This window comes from Sander vitreus, chromosome 8, assembly GCF_031162955.1.
Source record: "Sander vitreus isolate 19-12246 chromosome 8, sanVit1, whole genome shotgun sequence".
Lineage (NCBI taxonomy): Eukaryota > Metazoa > Chordata > Actinopteri > Perciformes > Percidae > Sander > Sander vitreus.
Genome location: NC_135862.1, coordinates 1,772,800 through 1,791,113, shown reverse-complemented (window position 1 = coordinate 1,791,113; position 18,314 = coordinate 1,772,800). Strand labels below are relative to the sequence as shown.

The 18,314-nt window shown below is 45.0% G+C and overlaps 1 protein-coding gene across 1 annotated transcript in view; it reads right to left on the bottom strand.

Annotated features, from left to right (window-relative positions):
* itga11b (integrin, alpha 11b) overlaps positions 1-18,314 on the bottom strand; it is a 65,793-nt gene that overhangs the window by 25,263 nt on the left and 22,216 nt on the right. The window contains exons 6-14 of the mRNA XM_078256355.1: positions 16,914-17,041; positions 13,074-13,222; positions 12,829-12,973; positions 10,581-10,746; positions 9,434-9,504; positions 4,547-4,691; positions 2,037-2,185; positions 1,576-1,719; positions 45-248 (exon numbers count right to left, since the gene is read on the bottom strand). Of these exons, the coding sequence (XP_078112481.1) occupies positions 45-248; positions 1,576-1,719; positions 2,037-2,185; positions 4,547-4,691; positions 9,434-9,504; positions 10,581-10,746; positions 12,829-12,973; positions 13,074-13,222; positions 16,914-17,041 (1,301 nt within the window). The remainder of the gene's footprint in view (positions 1-44; positions 249-1,575; positions 1,720-2,036; positions 2,186-4,546; positions 4,692-9,433; positions 9,505-10,580; positions 10,747-12,828; positions 12,974-13,073; positions 13,223-16,913; positions 17,042-18,314) is intronic.

The following is an 18,314-nucleotide window of genomic DNA, read 5'->3' as shown; positions in this document are numbered from 1 at the left end:
GCTCGGATTCCTTCTATTAGCTGAACTGGTTCCAGATTTGTTACCTGTCTGTACTGGTGTTTGATGGTTTTGTCCTGGCCATAAAAGACGTAGAGTGCCCCCTGGTGGCCATCCTCCAGCGGTGCTCCGACCACCAGCTCCCTGAACCCGTCCCCGTTCATGTCGGGTATCTGGGCCAACGCAGAACCCAGCCGGGAGTTCTGAGAACGGTCGGAAACCTCCAGCGCCCCCTGCAGGATGAAGGATGTCTGGAGGGAGAACGTTTAGTTAATAGTGCGTTACCTATTATTTCGAAACTCGGATTTGCCGAGGTCAATGTCGGAAACATGCCCCCTGACTTCGGATTTCCGAGGGAACTCGGGCAACCACTGAGGCTGCTCCGTGCATCAACAGTTGTGAGAGCTGTAATAACATACAGTTATAAACACTTCTGTGTCATTTGTGTCTCACTAAATCGTACACGCAGTCCTGTCCATCTTCTATCTGTGGACATGTTACGCTGTTTGTACGCACAAAAAAACAACTTGTAAATGGAACGCACTTAGTTTGTGTGCATTTCCCAGCATGCTGCTGTGTTCTGTCCAAACCATAGACTATTTTCATAGTCTACATAGTTTGGATAGTTTCCGGGTAGGAATAGCTTCCGGGTCTGAAATGTGAAGCCAATGCTGAAGCTCCTTAAGGCTGCATTCTCTCTAACGTCCAGCAGGGGGCGACTCCACCGGCTCCAAACAGAACTCTGTTTCTATAGAAGTCTATTAGAAAGTGACCCACTTCTCACTTGATTTATTACCTCAGTAAACATTTTCATAATATGTTCATAGTCTTAATCACTAATTTCAAGTCTTCTTCAACACAGCATGATGTTCATTTAGTAAATGATGGTCTCATTTATTTTAAAACAGACGATAAAGCAGGGGATGCTTTAGGACCTGTCAATCAGGACAGAGGCTTAGCGATGCTAACCATGCTAACACTGTGGACATTAAAATAGACCTCAACTAGTGTTTTTTGGCTGTTGTCTGTGTTTTCATCTTAAACTTTGACCCTCTCACTCTGTGTTTTCACTTCAGCAAAGTTAACTGGAACATTTTGGTCGCTTAAAAATGTCTTTTTCTGTTCACAGTGTTGCCAACCAAGCTAGCTAGCTAGCGTTTGATTTTCTGTACATGCAGACAAATGGCGCCAGTACCCGGAGGTTTGCGCTTACCCGCCAGTAAATCTATGCTGGATGACTCGCTTCAGAAGGATTGACAATCAGCAACATTCCCTGTTTAGTGTTTAGCTTAGAGCAGCGCCGTTGTAACCATAAACAACACAGGCGTAGCCGTGTCATTGCCAAACTCCCGGTTCAAAACAGCAGTCCACATACCAATGGGTGACGTCATGCATGCTACATACATTATTTATACAGTCTTTGGAACAAACAAAGTTAGGTTTTCATTCTTTGTTTCCCGAAAAGAACTGCTGAATGTGATTGATTCTGCAGACAGCCAATGAGAGTGAAACTTCGGAGGCTCTGAGCTGCTAAACTCACTGTGAGCATCAACCTTACGGCAGTAACATTTGGTGTACCTGAGGGGTGACGGTGTAGATGTAGACCTTCCCTCTCTCCCAGCCCTCGCTGTAAAACATGGGGGCTGCTACTAAGAGGACATCCGTTAGTCCGTCGCCGTCTACGTCCATCGACAACAACTCGCTGCCGAAATACGAGCCGATCTGGAAAAGAACCAAACTAAATGCTAATGCTAACTATGCTGTATATTGGAACAATGTATAGATTTTCATTTCGGCAAAAGAACAAAATTTGGAGGAAACTGTTTGTTTTGCATTTTTGAGGATCATGGGATGCTCAAAAACTCACAAACATTGACACAAATGTCAGACCTGGGGAAACTTGCAAAGTACAGTGATTTGGCTTCGGCTGCCCCCAAAAAGCATGCTAGGGTTTGGATAAAGGAATCAGATCAGATCTGTGTGTGTGTGTGTGTGTGTGTGTGTGTGTGTGTGTGTGTGTATGTGTGCGCGTGTGTGACCTGCTCTCCCAGCAGCGCCTGCAGGATGGTCAGGTTTCCGGTGTTCCTCAGGGAGAAGACGATAACCTTCCCGGTGTGGTTGAACCTCGGAGCTCCGGCCATGTAGAGCTGAGAGCCGCGAGGCGAAACGAGTGAACCCACCGAGTAACCTGAGACCGGAAAAAAAAAAAAAACGCACTTGAGGGCAGCTTCATTTCCCAGGAGAAAGAGAGAGAGAAAAGAGAGGCATAGCGAGGGCTTTGTTGTTGCAGGAAACAGTCAGCTGTTCCCCAAACTCCACCGTCAGTTCAGAGCTTGTGTTTGGTGGCAGAGATAGAGGCAGCGATGTTTCCTGTTTCCTGTTTCGGGACTCTCACACTGCCTCAAAACACACGGACAAGTCTGATCTCCGGTTTACATGATTGGCCACCGCAGCGTGACATGGGGTTGTGTTTCTCTGAAACTTGAGTCGGTCTCAACTTTTCGCCGCTGGTCCGCTGCCTTTTTTTGAGTGTCCCCCGCCGCAGACTAAACGTACTAACCCCCATTCAAAGGGAGTGTAAAGAACTTTTTGACGGCCGATGCAGGCAGTCTGAACACAGCCTTAAAGAGACCATTTTCAGACAGACTGTATGAAAAAAATAAGTAGTTTTTTAACCCTCCTGTTGTCCTGTTTTGACCTGTTTTCAAAGTTTCCGCATTAGAAATTTGGGTCTCTTTCAACAACATTGCCCCAAAAATAACACGGACGGTTCCATACAACGCTCATCGCAGGTCAAATTTAGGATCAGTTCACTACTTTCATAGAATTTTGGGTGTTTTATTCAATGTTTATAGCATTTGAAAAAACTATGAAATCTCTCGCTTTCTAAACAGTATCGTGACTAAAATGTGACAGTCTGTGATTATCCACTAAATCGTAACTATTTGTCAAAATAGTTCATAATTTCACTCAAAAATGAGGCATAATTTCATATAAATGAGGGTTATTGATTATGAAATCCAAAAAAAAGTGTAAAACTAGCGGTAATAAGTTGATGTTAGTGATTAATCCGGTGGTAGTGAAAAAAAATCACCAAAAAGAAGGGAATCTTGAACAAAAATGGCCAGAAACATTAAAAAAAACGTCTAAAAAGGGTTATTTAAATGTTTTACCTGGGAGTACAACAAGTTGCATGGTCAACGGGAAGACAACACAAGGGGTTAACATTAAAGCGCCCATATTCTGCTCATTTTCAGGTTCATAATTGTATTTTGAGGTTGTACCAGAATAGGTTTATGTGGTTTAATCAGCTCTCTGTTTTAGCTACAGAGTGAGACCTCTCACGGCTGTAACATCTTTGTTGGCAGTCGCACATGCTCAGTAGCTAGGTAAGGACTACATGCTCAGTAGCTAGGTAAGGACCACACGCTCAGTAGCTAGGTAAGGACTACACGCTCAGTAGCTAGGTAAGGACTACATGCTCAGTAGCTAGGTAAGGACTACATGCTCAGTAGCTAGGTAAGGACTACACGCTCAGTAGCTAGGTAAGGACTACATGCTCAGTAGCTAGGTAAGGACTACATGCTCAGTAGCTAGGTAAGGACTACACGCTCAGTAGCTAGGTAAGGACTACGTGCTCAGTAGCTAGGTAAGGACTACATGCTCAGTAGCTAGGTAAGGACTACATGCTCAGTAGCTAGGTGAGGACTACATGCTCAGTAGCTAGGTAAGGACCACATGCTCAGTAGCTAGGTAAGGACCACCTGCTCAGTAGCTAGGTAAGGACTACGTGCTCAGTAGCTAGGTAAGGATTACACGCTCAGTAGCTAGGTAAGGACTACATGAGCTAGCTAGGTAAGGACTACATGCTCAGTAGCTAGGTAAGGACTACGCGCTCAGTAGCTAGGTAAGGACTACGCGCTCAGTAGCTAGGTAAGGACTACACGCTCAGTAGCTAGGTAAGGACTACGCGCTCAGTAGCTAGGTAAGGACTACGCGCTCAGTAGCTAGGTAAGGACTACATGAGCTAGCTAGCTGTTTCTCCAACTTCAGTAGAACAAGGCAGGATTAGCTGGGAGACTTCTTCTAAACGAGGGAACACTTCCACCTTTGTGTTGAATACCTGCAGAACAGGGACATGGAAGTAGTTCTTTTGGAGATTATGGTGAACTAGTGTGTGTTGTAGCAGTGTTGTGCCATTGAGAACGAGCTAGCATGCTAACGGTTAGCCCCCTAGCCCCCTCGTCTCAGCTAGTGACGTAGAAAGCTGTGCAGATGTTGACCAGCTGACCCGGAGACTGAAGACAGGACACATTCAGAAACCGTATCTCACTCAGAACAGCATGGATGTTTGTTTTTTTTATGCATGTGGAAGCACCAGAGACACAAAATAACACCCCAAATCCCCATAAAAGTGTTTTTCTTTTCATAATATGGGCATTTTAAAGCATGTTAACATGTTCTAGTAGAAAACCAAAATACAAGTATGAACCTGGAAAGAAGTGCATGATATGGGACCTTTAAAAGAGGTAGAGTAGAGGTTCATTACCCAGATAAGCTGCGTGGTTCTTCAGCTCGTCTGGAAACTCATCCTTGTAGGAGGATTTTGGTGGAACCACTTTCCCATGTTTGGTCTCTTTCAGCACGGCGCCGTTCCAGTCGTAGGCGCCCGGCGCCCCGAGCAGAATTCCATCCTGATGGGAGAACGGGGATTTCAACATCAGAGGAACTCTAAGAGCACGATGACGTCCCAGTAAAAACCTGGATGTCTTCATGTGTTCATCAATGAATTAATTGTTTAAGGTGGTTCTATTTCCACATTTGCTGACTGGAAATGGTTTCCCCGTCATGCAGCTCGAGTAACAGGACACATAAACGTTCCCGCTACTCAGTTCCTGACAGATTTCACCATCTGAGCGCTGAGCATCGCTCACACTCTGAGGTGACTTTATTATCAGAATACTGTAGAGTCAAATCAGAGGACAGAAGTGGAAGAAGTATGCAGATCTATTACTCCTTCAAAAGTGAAAGTATTATCAGCAAAATGTACTCAAATGATTGAGTTAGAAAGGTAACAGCAGTCTCATGATGTCTCAGCAGTGAAGCACTGAATCTGAACTGTGATCAGACGCTGCTGATCCCAGTGGATTCATCTCCAAGTTTTCCTTGGATTACGGTGGCACCTACATCATGGTTGCAGCTGTTGCCGTGGTCCTGCTCTGTGCCCTGCTACGCCCTGCTACGCCCTGCTACACCCTGCTATGCCCTGCTACGTCCTGCTACGTCCTGCTACACCCTGCTACGTCCTGCTACACCCTGCTACGCCCTGCTACGTCCTGCTACACCCTGCTATGCCCTGCTACATCCTGCTACGTCCTGCTACACCCTGCTATGTCCTGCTATGCCCTGCTACGTCCTGCTACGTCCTGCTACACCCTGCTACACCCTGCTACGCCCTGCTACACCCTCTGCTACTACGCCCTGCTACGCCCTGCTACGTCCTGCTACGCCCTGCTACGCCCTGCTACGCCCTGCTACGTCCTGCTACGTCCTGCTACGCCCTGCTACGTCCTGCTACACCCTGCTACACCCCTGCTACGCCCTGCTACACCCTGCTACACCTTGCTACATCCTGCTATGCCCTGCTACACCCTGCTACACCCTGCTACACCCTGCTACGCCCTGCTAGACCCTGCTACACCCTGCTACACCCTGCTACACCCTGCTACGCCCTGCTACACCCTGCTACACCTTGCTACACCCTGCTACGCCCTGCTACACCCTGCTACACCCTGCAACGCCCTGCAGTGCCCTGCTACACCCTGCTACACCCTGCTACGTCCTGATCGTCTTCGAACCTCCGACTTTCGTTCTTGATTAATGAAAACATTCTTGGCAAATGCTTTCGCTTTCGTCCGTCTTGCGCCGGTCCAAGAATTTCACCTCTAGGGGCACAACACGAATGCCCCCGGCCGTCCCTCTTAATCATGGCCCCAGTTCAGAGTCCTATTCCATTATTCCTAGCTGACAAAAACATCAGGATAACCTCCAAAAACGTCAGGAAAAGTGACAAAAACGTGGGAAAAGTTCACGTCAAAAAAGCACAGAAAAATATTGACCGAAACTTTGAAAAATGGGACGAAAGTGTCGAAAAAGACGACCAAAACGGAATTTTTTGTACATTTTGACCCAGAAAAACCAAAAGTTGCATGACGGTCGACAGGGAAGACAACACAAGAGTTAGTTAAATGTCAATCATTATTATCCCTATTTAATTTCCCAAAATGTCAAACTGTTCCTTCAAAAACTGGGCTACCGAGCTGGTTCAGGTGTCCGTTGGATGCTGTAGACCCACACCTCATGAGATCAGGTAACATCCTACTAACTGTGTTTTGGTCTTTAAAATAAAGGAACATTACAGGAACAGGAGCTGAACTGAGCCATCCGCAGCTTCAGTACCGTCCTTAAACGCCTCACAACACGTGTGTGCAGCACGCTCACATGAACTCATGGCGCTCGTAAAGTCCAAATATGAGCGTTATTAAAGCGGTGAGTCACAGTCTCTACGGCCGCAGTGGATGACAGAATCCTTGGCGACTGGAGCGCCACAGAGCATCCCGCCTGCAGCTGCACACGGGCCCACTCTGAATCTGCACATTCACTGTTGGATGTCAGACCGCTGCTGCAGGACGGAGAGGAGGCGGTGACTCGGCCAGAGAGGATTCTGGGTCGTCTGTTTTCCACATCAGTCTGATCTCAACCTGATTTCACATCTTTACCTTTCTGAAGAGAAGGAAACACTTTGCATATTTGTCTGTCTGTGATGGTTTGCATCATTATTAATGCATGCAGTGTTTCTCTGTGTGTGTGTGTGTGTGTGTGTGTGTGTTTCTGCGTTAGTGTGTGTGTGTCTCTGTGTGTGTGTGTGTGTGTGTGTGTGTGTGTTTCTGCCTTAGTGTGTGTGTGTTTGTGTGTGTGTGTGTGTGTGTGTGTGTTTCTGCCTTAGTGAGTGGTGTGTGTGTTTGTGTGTGTGTGTGTGTGTCTCTGTGTGTGTGTGTGTGTGTGTGTGTGTGTGTGTGTGTGTGTGTGTGTGTGTGTGTGTGTGTGTGTGTGTGTGTGTGTGTGTGTGTGTGCATTTTTGCATGAGTGTGTGTGTTTCGGCCTTAGTGAGTGTGTGTGTGTGTGTGTGTGTATGTGTGTGTTGCTGCGTTACTGTGTGTGTTTGTTTCTGCATTAGTGTGTGTGTGTGTGTGTGTGTGTGTGTGTGTGTGTGTGTTTCTGCGTTAGTGTGTGTTTCGGCCCTTAGTGAGTGTGTGTGTGTGTTGCTGCGTTAGTGTGTGTGTGTGTGTGTGTGTGTGTGTGTGTTTCAGTGTTAGTGTGTGTGTGTGTGTGTGTTTCTGCCTTAGTGAGTGGTGTGTGTGTTTTTGTGTGTGTGTGTGTTTGTGCCCTTTAGTGAGTGTGTGTGTGTGTGTGTGTTTCGTGCGTTGTGTGTGTGTGTGTGTGTCTGCGTTAGTGTGTGTCTGCGTGTGATGTGTGTGTGTGTGTGTGTGTGTGTGTGTGTGTGTGTGTGTTTCGGCCTTAGTGAGTGTGTGTGTGTGTGTGTGTGTGTGTGTTTCTGCGTTACTGTGTGTGTTTCTGCCTCAGTGAGTGGTGTGTGTGTGTGTGTGTGTGTGTGTGTGTGTGTGTGTGTGTGTGTGTGTCGTTTCGCCTTAGTGAGTGTGTGTGTGTGTGTGTGTGTGTGTGTGCTGTGTCGTGTTTCTGCCTCAGTGAGTGTGTGTGTGTGTGTGTGTGTGCGTGTGTGTGTTTCTGCCTAGTGAGTGGTGTGTGTGTGTGTGTGTGCGTGTGTGTGTGTGTGTTTCTGCTGTCTCTAGTGAGTGGTGTGTGTGTGTGTGTGTGTGTGTGTGTGTGTGTGTTTGTGTGTGTGTGTGTGTGTGTGTGTGTGTGTGTGTGTGTGTGTGTGTGTGTGTGTGTGTGTGTGTGTGTGTGTGTGTGTGTGTTTCTGCCTCAGTGAGTGGTGTGTGTGTGTGTGTGTGTGTGTGTGTGTGTGTGTGTGTGTGTGTGTGTGTGTGTGTGTGTGTGTGTGTGTGTGTGTGTGTGTGTGTGTGTGTGTGTGTGTGTGTGTGTGTATGCGTCTTGTTGGCAGCTTTACGTTCAGGAAAACCATCTGCTCTGTGTTACACATAGAAAGTTTCCACGACACCATTTTTTTTACTCTGGAATACGATTTTTCCCTGGACGAGAAACAACAGAAATATTTCTAGAAGCTTCTAATTCTGCAGCTTTAGACTTCTGTCAGGACCAGAACCAGACGGGGACTTCATGCGTTAGGATCAGACTGATACAAATAGTCCAGAGTTTAAACTTTTGTTTCTGTTGGAAACAGAATCAATAAAATACACAACTCTGCTCCGGTTGCTGCTGATTTTATTGGAGCAGGATTTGGAAATAAAACATGATTAAATAATCAGCCACACTGTCTACTGAAAGACACAAAACTGAGAACAAGAGTTCAATCACAAAAAAACACGTTGTGACTACGTTTACATACACATAATATTCCAGTTTTTGCTTTTAATCTGAAAAAGACAATAATCCCTCTTAATTGTTAACAATGTTAATGAAAGTGAATATTCCTAATATTCCCGTTTACATGTAGTCATGCAAAACAGGATTTTTTCAGTTGGAGCGTGTGAACACGGTGCCATGTCATTTCTCCGACGCTCCATTGTTCCGACCTCTCAATAACCCAAATAATTCCTCTTTGGTCCTACAGCCCACTAGTCACTAAACCCTCTGCTCCGACATCCCATTGTTCCGACCATATAGGCTTCTGATCACCTCCCATCATCTAAAAGGGTTAAGGTTAGGGGACTAGGGGTTAGGTTTTTTTTCGAAACAAAAGGACGTCGGACTAGTGGGCTGTAGGACCAAAGGGAATGTTTTGGGTATTGAGAGGTCGGAACAATGGAGCGTCGGAGAAATGAGCAGTCCCCGTAAACACAGCGTCTCTCTTTCATTCCTTCAACCAGCTTCTTAAAAAGGTCGGCTCTTATCCAAAAACCTGTTGATATCCAAGTCTTTGATCATGTTTAATAGTAGCTGAGTATCTCCTTCTTTTCTTTTGGCCGAGCATCTCTACCGCAGCCCTGCAAACTGTCGGCTGGTTGGTTTGTGTCCAGCAACCATAGCAACGCACAGAGCTGACCGCAGGCCGTGAACAGGCAAGAGGCCGTAAACTGTCACAAACTGCAGTAAAAACCCTGATTGAGACACAGATTCTGATGCTTCTAAAAACTGAATAATATCGACATATTCCACATATCTTAATCAGAAAATGCTTAATTCTGAAAAAGGCCTTATTCAGAATATCCAAACTGATTTCAGGAGCGTGGACTGAACTAACAGAAGGATGTAGATATGAACGTGAGCTACTCACTTTGACTAAATGTGAGGAAAAACCAGCCTGAGCCATCTGCAGACCGAACCTTCGACCCTGACTGCTGGTTCCTGCAGAACACAAACACACGCATCATCATCATCAGCATCATCATCATATTCATCATCATCCCGTTATTTTCACTTATAAATTAATCTCTTTTTAAGGGTCAAAAGTACCGTGGCCGACAGGGGCAAATGCACTGCAAATACACACAATACAACCAAATACACAAACACTCTGCAAATATAGAAACGATGCAAAAAGAAAAGCACACAATCCCCGAAAACAAATGCAACAAAAAAAACGCAGCATCCAGATTACACAACGGAAGTTCTCCAGACCTCTAGGGGGAGCAGCTAGTGGAACAGCTGGATTTAAGACCCCAGAGAGAGAGAGAGAGAGAGAGAGCACGTTCAATCTCAGAACTGTAAATATTAATTTGCTTGTGTTTTGTCTATCTGCGTGTGTTTCATTACGTTGCAGTGCGTTTTCCCCTGTCGGCCACCGTACAAAGGTAATGCCAGTAGTGCTGATCCCACTGGGAATCAACCGCCTAGATGACAGCTCTCTGCAACAGCAGGAAAGCCGTTAGGTTTCCCTTTTGGTTTGTCAATCTTACAGCCGAGCCATATAAAAGTAACAGCAGCCAAAGATCACATAAGCAGATTGTACCTGTATCTCTGAAAATGGAGGATAGAAAGTGAAGTGAAGAAAGTGGAGCATGTAGCAAGACAAACGATTGATGAAAATAAAGAAGTAGAGGGAATTCTCAGTGGAATAAAGCAGAAAATATCAGATTCAACAGGAAAATGGACTGCAAGCTCATTTAAAACCTGCATACCTGAATCTTTTGTGGACAAAACACAAATTACATATTATCACCTTATAAGCAGACCCAAACAACATCTGCTGTCTGTTTTTTCAGTGATGATCCAGAATGAAAATCTACTAAATATAGCTGTATTTCTGATGCCGTTGGAATTGTGTGAATAAATGAAATGACATTAACAAGTGATGATTAGTGATGTAAAATGATGTTTTAGGAAGTGATTTAGAAGGGGTTACTCATTAGCTAGGAGTGTTTCATAATCCCTAAATGCAGCGTCAGACATTCAACCAATCAACAAAGATTGAAAGTGCTGACCTTCCAGAGAGAAGATCCTCTCTCCCAGCGCGTCCACGATGTCCTTCAGCGCTGACTCGTCGCTAACGTTGAAGAAGTGCTTCTCATCCGGGTCGCTCGCAATGAACTTTATCTCCTTCAGAAAGGCTTCGGGGTTGATTCCCCGACGGTTGTAATAACCCAGAACCTGGAAGAGACGCAGAGGAAACACTCAGGGTGAAGGTTTTAAAGTCCAGGGACAGAAAACAAGCCTGGTCCTACCAGACTCTGGTCCAATAGCCTGGCCCTACCAGACTCTGGTACATTAGCCTGGTCCTACCAGACTCTGGTCCACTAGCCTGGTCCTACCAGACTGTGGTACATTAACCTGGTCCACACTAGCCTGGTCCTACCAGACTCTGGTACACTAACCTGGTCCTACCAGACTCTGGTACACTAGCCTGGTCCTACCAGACTCTGGTCCAATAGCCTGGTCCTACCAGACTCTGGTCCACTAGCCTGGTCCTACCAGACTCTGGTCCATTTCATTGGTCCAGAGAGTCTGGCCTCTCTCCATTGACAAGTGTTAACTTCCTTGAAGGCGGGTACTCTGTTGAAGTTTAAAACTATTGGATCTGCCCAGAGCCGCTCTGGATCTGCCATAACCAATCGCTAACGTTTGGTCGTGACGTCGGCTTAGCATCGCTAGCGTTAGCCTTAGCCAACTCCTTCACCACTAACAGAGCAAGCTGGAAAATCTAACTGTTCCCGAACCCCGTGGGGAGGAGGACCACAACATCATGGCCACCAACACAACTCAGCAAAGATTGTTGTCTTGCTCGGGCTTTAACTTCTGGATATTCAGCAGCGTTGCCACAACAGACCAAATGGCTTCGCTCGCATCTTTCTCCGCCGCCATTACGGAACTACAACTCAAACTAGCGCACGGCCTCAATGTCATTGTTCTCAGCCGCTCCCATCGTCATCATCTTTTGACGTTTTTTGTCACATTTTTTGACTTTTTTTGCTTGAATTTTAGCGTTTTTTGTAAATTTTTTGAATTTTTTGTCAATTTTTTGGCGTTTTTTGATCAAATTTTTTGATGTTTTGGTCAATTTTTTGACGTGAAGTTTTTGTCACATTTTTTGTCACATTTTTCGACTTTTTTGTCACATATTTTGAAATATTTTGTCACATTTTTTGTCACATTTTTTGTCACATTTTTGACATTTTTGACATTTTTGTCTCACATATTTTTGAAATTTTTTGTCACATTTTTTGATGTTTTTTTGTCAATTTTTGACGTTTTTGTCCAATTTTTTGGTTTGGTCACATGGCGTTTTTTGTCAATTTTTTTGACGGTTTTTGGTCACATTTTTTGACTTTTTTTTGTCACATTTTTTGACGTTTTTTTGTCACATTTTTTGATGTTTTTTTGTTAAATTTTTTGACGTTTTTTTGACGTTTAAGAATATACCGCAAACTGTACTGAAGGGAAATGAAAATTGAGCGGAAGTACGTAGGAGGGCGGAGCCAGGCTACCACGGTGCATGTGCTCAGAGACAAATCTGAAGAAAGAAGAAGGAAGTCCAAGTTCATAGAAACGGAAAGGTGAACCACGACCAGACAGGAAGTCAGCAGAGAGGCGAAGTCCCTCCCCTTCAGGTGGACTCAATGGAACATTATTTCAGATGAAATCCGGTAGTGAACAGGGAGAGACAAATCATTTTTTGATCCTGTATGAATTGAGCCATGAATTACAAATATGATGTTGGTCTGTTTAAAAGCTAATTTTGCAAGTGAAGAAAGTCTCAGTTTGTTGTAATACCACTAAGTTTTGTGTGAAAATGCTCAGTGAGCTACATCTCTAGCTAGCTAGCTAGCTTAGCTCTGTTCCACAACACATGTAACGTTATCTTGCCTGATGTGTTTTATCCAGCGTCCTTTTATCAGCCGGGAAGAGAGAGAACGAGCGAGACGTCCGCTGCTCGTGTGAGTAACGTTACATCCCGATACCAGACACACTTTGGACTTAGGAGTCTTTCTACTGACGCATTTTCACAGTCTGATACAGTTTTACGACAAACTAAGACTTTCTTCACTTACAAAATGATCTTTTAGATTGACGAACATCATGTCATATCATGGCTCAATTCAAACTGGATCAAATAATTATTTCTCTCTCCGTGTTTTTTTTTCTCCAAATTCTGATCTCGTGGTGGTCCACTGGCATGGAGAGGGACTTCCCCTCTCTGTTTTTGGGTTTGAAGGTAAAGAGTCTCGGACTCACAGCGATGGCGTACATGGTGACGTTGTCTCTCTCGCTGTCGGCGACGGCCTGCACCAGCTGTGGACTGTCGTGAGATTCTCCGTCTGTGATCACGATCATCACCTTCTGGGCGCCGGGACGGCCGCCACGCTTAAACGCCTCTGACCTGCACGGCAAAGAAAAGAAACAGACTCTTTGTGAATCAACCTGCTCGGTTATTGTGTGGGATTTCTTATTCCCGAGGGAGATGGCTTTGTGTCACATACCGCGCCACGTTGATGCCCAGTGCCGTCCTGGTCTCCTCGCCGCCCCGCTGGTCGATGCTCCGGGCGGCCTCTACCACCTCCTCCACCGTCTGGTACTCAGCCAGACTGAACTCGTGGACCACCGTGGAGCCGTACTGAACCACACCCACCTGCAGCCAAAACACAGCTCAGTCTAAACCTGAACCCAGCACACCACTAACTAACCGAACAAGACCGTCCTCCCCCAAAAACGCTCCCATAAGTGGTTTGTTCCAGCATCATTCTGACCCATATTTGGGTTTCTAGTGGCGGCGCCCTCTAGTGGCTGTAGTAGTTCTGACGGGAGCAAAAAAGGAAGTAAGGTGAGAAAGTATAAGAGTGCCAAATGTCCTAGTAGCGAATTAACAAATCCTACTACGGCCACGCCAAGACCCGCCCTTCAATAGCATTCACACACTACTATTGGCCAGGCGTCCATGCTTACATGTACAGGCCCTATCCCCTGACCAATCGGCTAACCCTAACCTTGACCACTCGAGGTCAATGCCTAACCCCAACCAATCGAGCTGCTATTGAAGGGCGGGTCTTGGCGTGGCCATAGTAGGATTCATAAATTAGCGTCCTGGAAAGGAGGCAGGTTGTGGGGGTGGGTGGGTCAAACAAACACAGGACTTTCACCCAGGAGACCGGGGTTCATGTCCCGTTTGAAAAGAAAAGGAAACAGAGAGTGAAGTATTGTCTGATTTGAACCCAAACCACCATCTTTTTTAAATTTAACTAAGTAGCTTTGGTGCCTAAACCTAACCAAACACACATTTTCACAACGTCAATGACGTGTTTAAAATAGTGACCGTTAAAAACTTGGTTACAGTTCTTTGTCTCTCATCCGAGAGTTTTCTTCAGTTCCGACTGAACGGTAGGGAAACCCAGCTATTTAACCTCTGTGGGGTTAAAGGCTCTGACACACCAACCCAACGTCCGACCGTTGACCGTCGGCCGTCGGACTGATCATTCGAAAAAGTGCCTTGGAACACACTGAAGTGGCGCCGACTTGAGCGTACGTTCTGCTCGTGCGCGAGACGTAATACGTCTCCATAACAGCAGGCGGCGCTAATCTTTATTGTTGGCCAAAAAATTCAAACCGGCAGCTGATTGGATGAACGTGTCACATGGGTCTGGCTGTTCCCAGATTTGACAACCGAGCATAGTGACGGCTCGTTCAGAGTACGATCTCATATTTTACGAAGATAGTTCACTGAACACGTGTTTCTGAAAACATTTTAAGCGAGAAATAGACCGTACAGTTACTGAATCTGTCTTAATTTCAGATCGACAAAGGTCAGTTTAAAAGAGGTCAGATTTTGAGAGGTGTTCATCACACTCATCCCGCTCGTCATTTCCGGGTTAGCGTTCCACCAATCGGATTGGCCATTGAGTCCGATTGCCTACTGGCCGATTCAACATGTCAAATCACCCCAAATGAAGGCCGACAGCTCCTCCGACTGACGACAGCATGGAACACACCGAACAGACTCAAGTCACCGACCTCGCCAGACTGTCCGACAGCCGATAATTGGGTTGGTGTGTCAGCGCCTTTAGACAATCGACACTGCTTCATTCGTTAGTGCTCTTGGCTGTCATTAGAACCTGTTGACCCTTTTCAATAGGTCCTTTGTTGAGTCAGTTGTCACCTTCTCCTTAATCTGCTGGTATGGGTCCATTACTGTAAAACAAAAAAAAACTCCCTTTCCAGGTTAATTAAGGTGAGCAGCTGCATCACAGGTTCTAAGCAGAAAGGCCTGGAGGACCTTCATCAGAAGCAGATGCTAAGAAGGGTTTAATCTATCCTGTCAGATAGATCTCATCCCTTACAGGCTGAATTTCAGATGATGCCATGCCGATCACGCTTTAAACTTCCAAAATTCAGAACCAACAGATATAAACACTCTTTTGTACCTGCAGCCATTGTACCTAGAACCATAGATAACTTATTGACTTACTATTTATTGATTGTTTACTGTTTTTTATTGTTTTTAACTATGCCTGCAATGTAGGCAATCTCTGTATTATGTGTGTGATTATATGTGATTTGTACTATACTATCTGCTGCGCAACAAATTGCCCCATTGGGGGACAAATAAAGTAACTTGAACTTGAACTCAATTATAAACTAAACCTAAATTGTTTCCATGGTGCCGATGTGTCTTTTTTACACATTATGTGCCACGACTACATAATGCGGTGTTAAGAGGTCTTTCATGTATTTCTGTGAGATCAAGTAGGATCTGTCGAATGTAGGGATGGAGACTATTGTTCAAGATGTTTAAACCCAGCCCCAGATTCAAAACATCTCCCACTGCCTCCACTACTTTTGCAGGTTTTCCAGCTCTCAGTTGCATGCTGGGATATAACTTTACTACTCCTCATAAGCTCAGTTTTCACGCCGAGTTTTAAGTTTAAAACATGCAGAGAGTCAACCGAGTTCTTGTCCCCAGTCAGTCAATAACAGGGAGGGTTTACCTGCGTTGTGAAGAGACTGACTGCCTCTGCAAACTCTCAAACCTCATGATTAATTATGGATACTAGATGTATTGTATTGTATGATAAAATGCCATTTTTATACAGAAAAATACGAACATTTTTAGCCTTGTGCTTGGCTCTAAGGATGACAAGATTGGTCCATTGGTCGGTGTTTCACTGTGACTTGCTGTAAACTAACTAAAAATAAAAGCCAAATATAAATCCAATGATCAACTGCATGTTCTAGTTTTTGTTAATCATCTGTTGTGTGGTCTGCTCCTGAACAAATGCAGCTTAAAGGGCAACAAAAGACCACAATCAGGGAAAAGAAAATGTGCGTGTTTCCATGGGAGGTCGTGCTTCAATGGCGGCTGTAAATGGAAAAGGATGTGAAACTGCAAAAGACATGACCGCCGTCCTCGCTGGCAGTTATTGCCCTGGTTACATGTAAACTGTTGTGAGAGAAATTCCAGCAACGACCAACGTTTGTCAGAGCTGAAAGCTGAAAGAGTTTGTGGTGATATTCAATAGCTTCAGCATCTTGCCAAAGAATTCCAAGCATTCCCTTTAAATAAGCGCCTCTGACACAAGACTTAGATCATGACAAGACAAGACACATAAATTAAAAGCCCTAGAAACTAGATATTTACCGGATATATTCATGATATAAAAACATCCTAAGACATTTTAGCCAAATCCCAAATCAACCTGAAGAAGATTTACTTTCAGGTGTTTTTTTATTTGTGCAATATTGAATCCCACTGGACTCGATCTTTTTCAACCCGTTCTCACTCCGAACTCGTAAAATACGGACGTTTGGGCAGTGGCTGTCAGCGTCACATACGAAGTAAGAAGCGCCCTTCAGCGTGTGTGTAGAACGCATCAGGGAGATCAGCAGCTACACGACGTTTGAAGATGAAGTAGCACTAAGAGCGACTACGGTAGAGAGTAGTATGAAAGCCCGAAAATCCGCATAAGGAGGTTGGTTGGAGGGGTGGATGGGTCAAACAACACAGGACTTTCACCCAGGAGACCAGGGATCGTGTCCGATTCCTAAATCCAACCGTCCCGTTCTTCTTTTCCTGAACCCAACCGTCCCGTTATTGTCCCGCGAGTCATGGAAACATAAGCCCACCCACGACCTTTTCCTTAACCTAACTGCGTCAAAAGTAACGGCAATAGTCCCGACCAAGCACGTTTAGATAAAGTGTGTTTGGATAGGATGCTAAAGGAGACTTTTACCGTCAATAAAAACGACAAAGGCACCTGAACAAGTGTCCGTATTTTACGTGATGGGAGTGACAACAGTGTTGTCTTTTTGTAATTCAGCGATGAACCGACCTGCGTCTGACCTGGGCCGATGTAGAACTTCTGCAGCATGGTGATGAGGAAGTCCTGTACCTCGTACCACGGATAGATGGAGTTAGAACCGTCCAGAACGATCACGATATCTATGAACGTCTCACACCCTGTAAGTTAAAAAACAATACATTAACATAACATTAATGCTTTTTCTTGCAACAAAAAAAATAAAGTACAAGAAACAAAACCGGACTGAAAAGGTGAAGGCTGAAGCCTGAGCCCATTAAACCTACTCTTTTAACGTCAATTATTTTCATTCATACAAAGAAGAAAGTAACAAAAACTAAGTATACATTATATATAGAGGAAGAATGGAAAAATGTTGGATGATTGTATGGATGGAAGGATGGTGGGATGGATGAACGAGTAGATGCATGTTAGATGGACAGAGGGATGAAGGGACAGATGAATTGATGGATGGATGAATGGATGTTAGATAGATAGACGGATTGACGGATGGATGGATAGGTGGATGGATGGACAGATGGGTGGATGTTAGAAAGATGGATGGATGGGTGGTTGTTAGACAGATGGATGGATGGGTGGATGTTGGATGTTAGAAAGATGGATGGATGGATGGGTGGTTGTTAGACAGATGGATGGATATTAGAAAGATGGATGGATAGCTGGGTGGATGTTAGAAAGATGGATGATGGATGGTTGTTAGACAGATGGATGGATGGGTGGATGTTAGACAGATGGATGGATGGATGGTTGTTAGACAGATGGATGGATGGGTGGATGTTAGACAGATGGATAGATGTTAGAAAGATGGATGGATGGATGGGTGGATGTTAGATGGATGGATGGATGGATGGGTGGATGTTAGACAGATGGATGGATGGATGGGTGGATGTTAGATGGATGGATGGATGGTTGTTAGACAGATGGATGGATAGCTGGGTGGATGTTAGAAAGATGGATGATGGATGGTTGTTAGACAGATGGATGGATGGATGGTTGTTAGACAGATGGATGGATGGATGGTTGTTAGACAGATGGATGGATGGGTGGATGTTAGAAAGATGGATGGATGGATGTTAGAAAGATGGATGGATGGATGGGTGGATGTTAGAAAGATGGATGGATGGATGGGTGGATGTTAGATGGATGGATGGATGGTTGTTAGACAGATGGATGGATGGATGTTAGACGAATGGATGGATGGGTGGATGTTAGACAGATAGATGGATGGGTGGATGTTAGACAGATGGATGTATGGATGGTTGTTAGACAGATGGATGGATGTTAGAAAGATGGATGGATGATGGGTGGATGTTAGACAGATGGATGGATGTTAGAAAGATGGATGGATGGGTGGATGTTAGATGGATGGATGGTTGTTAGACAGATGGATGGATGGATGGGTGGATGTTAGAT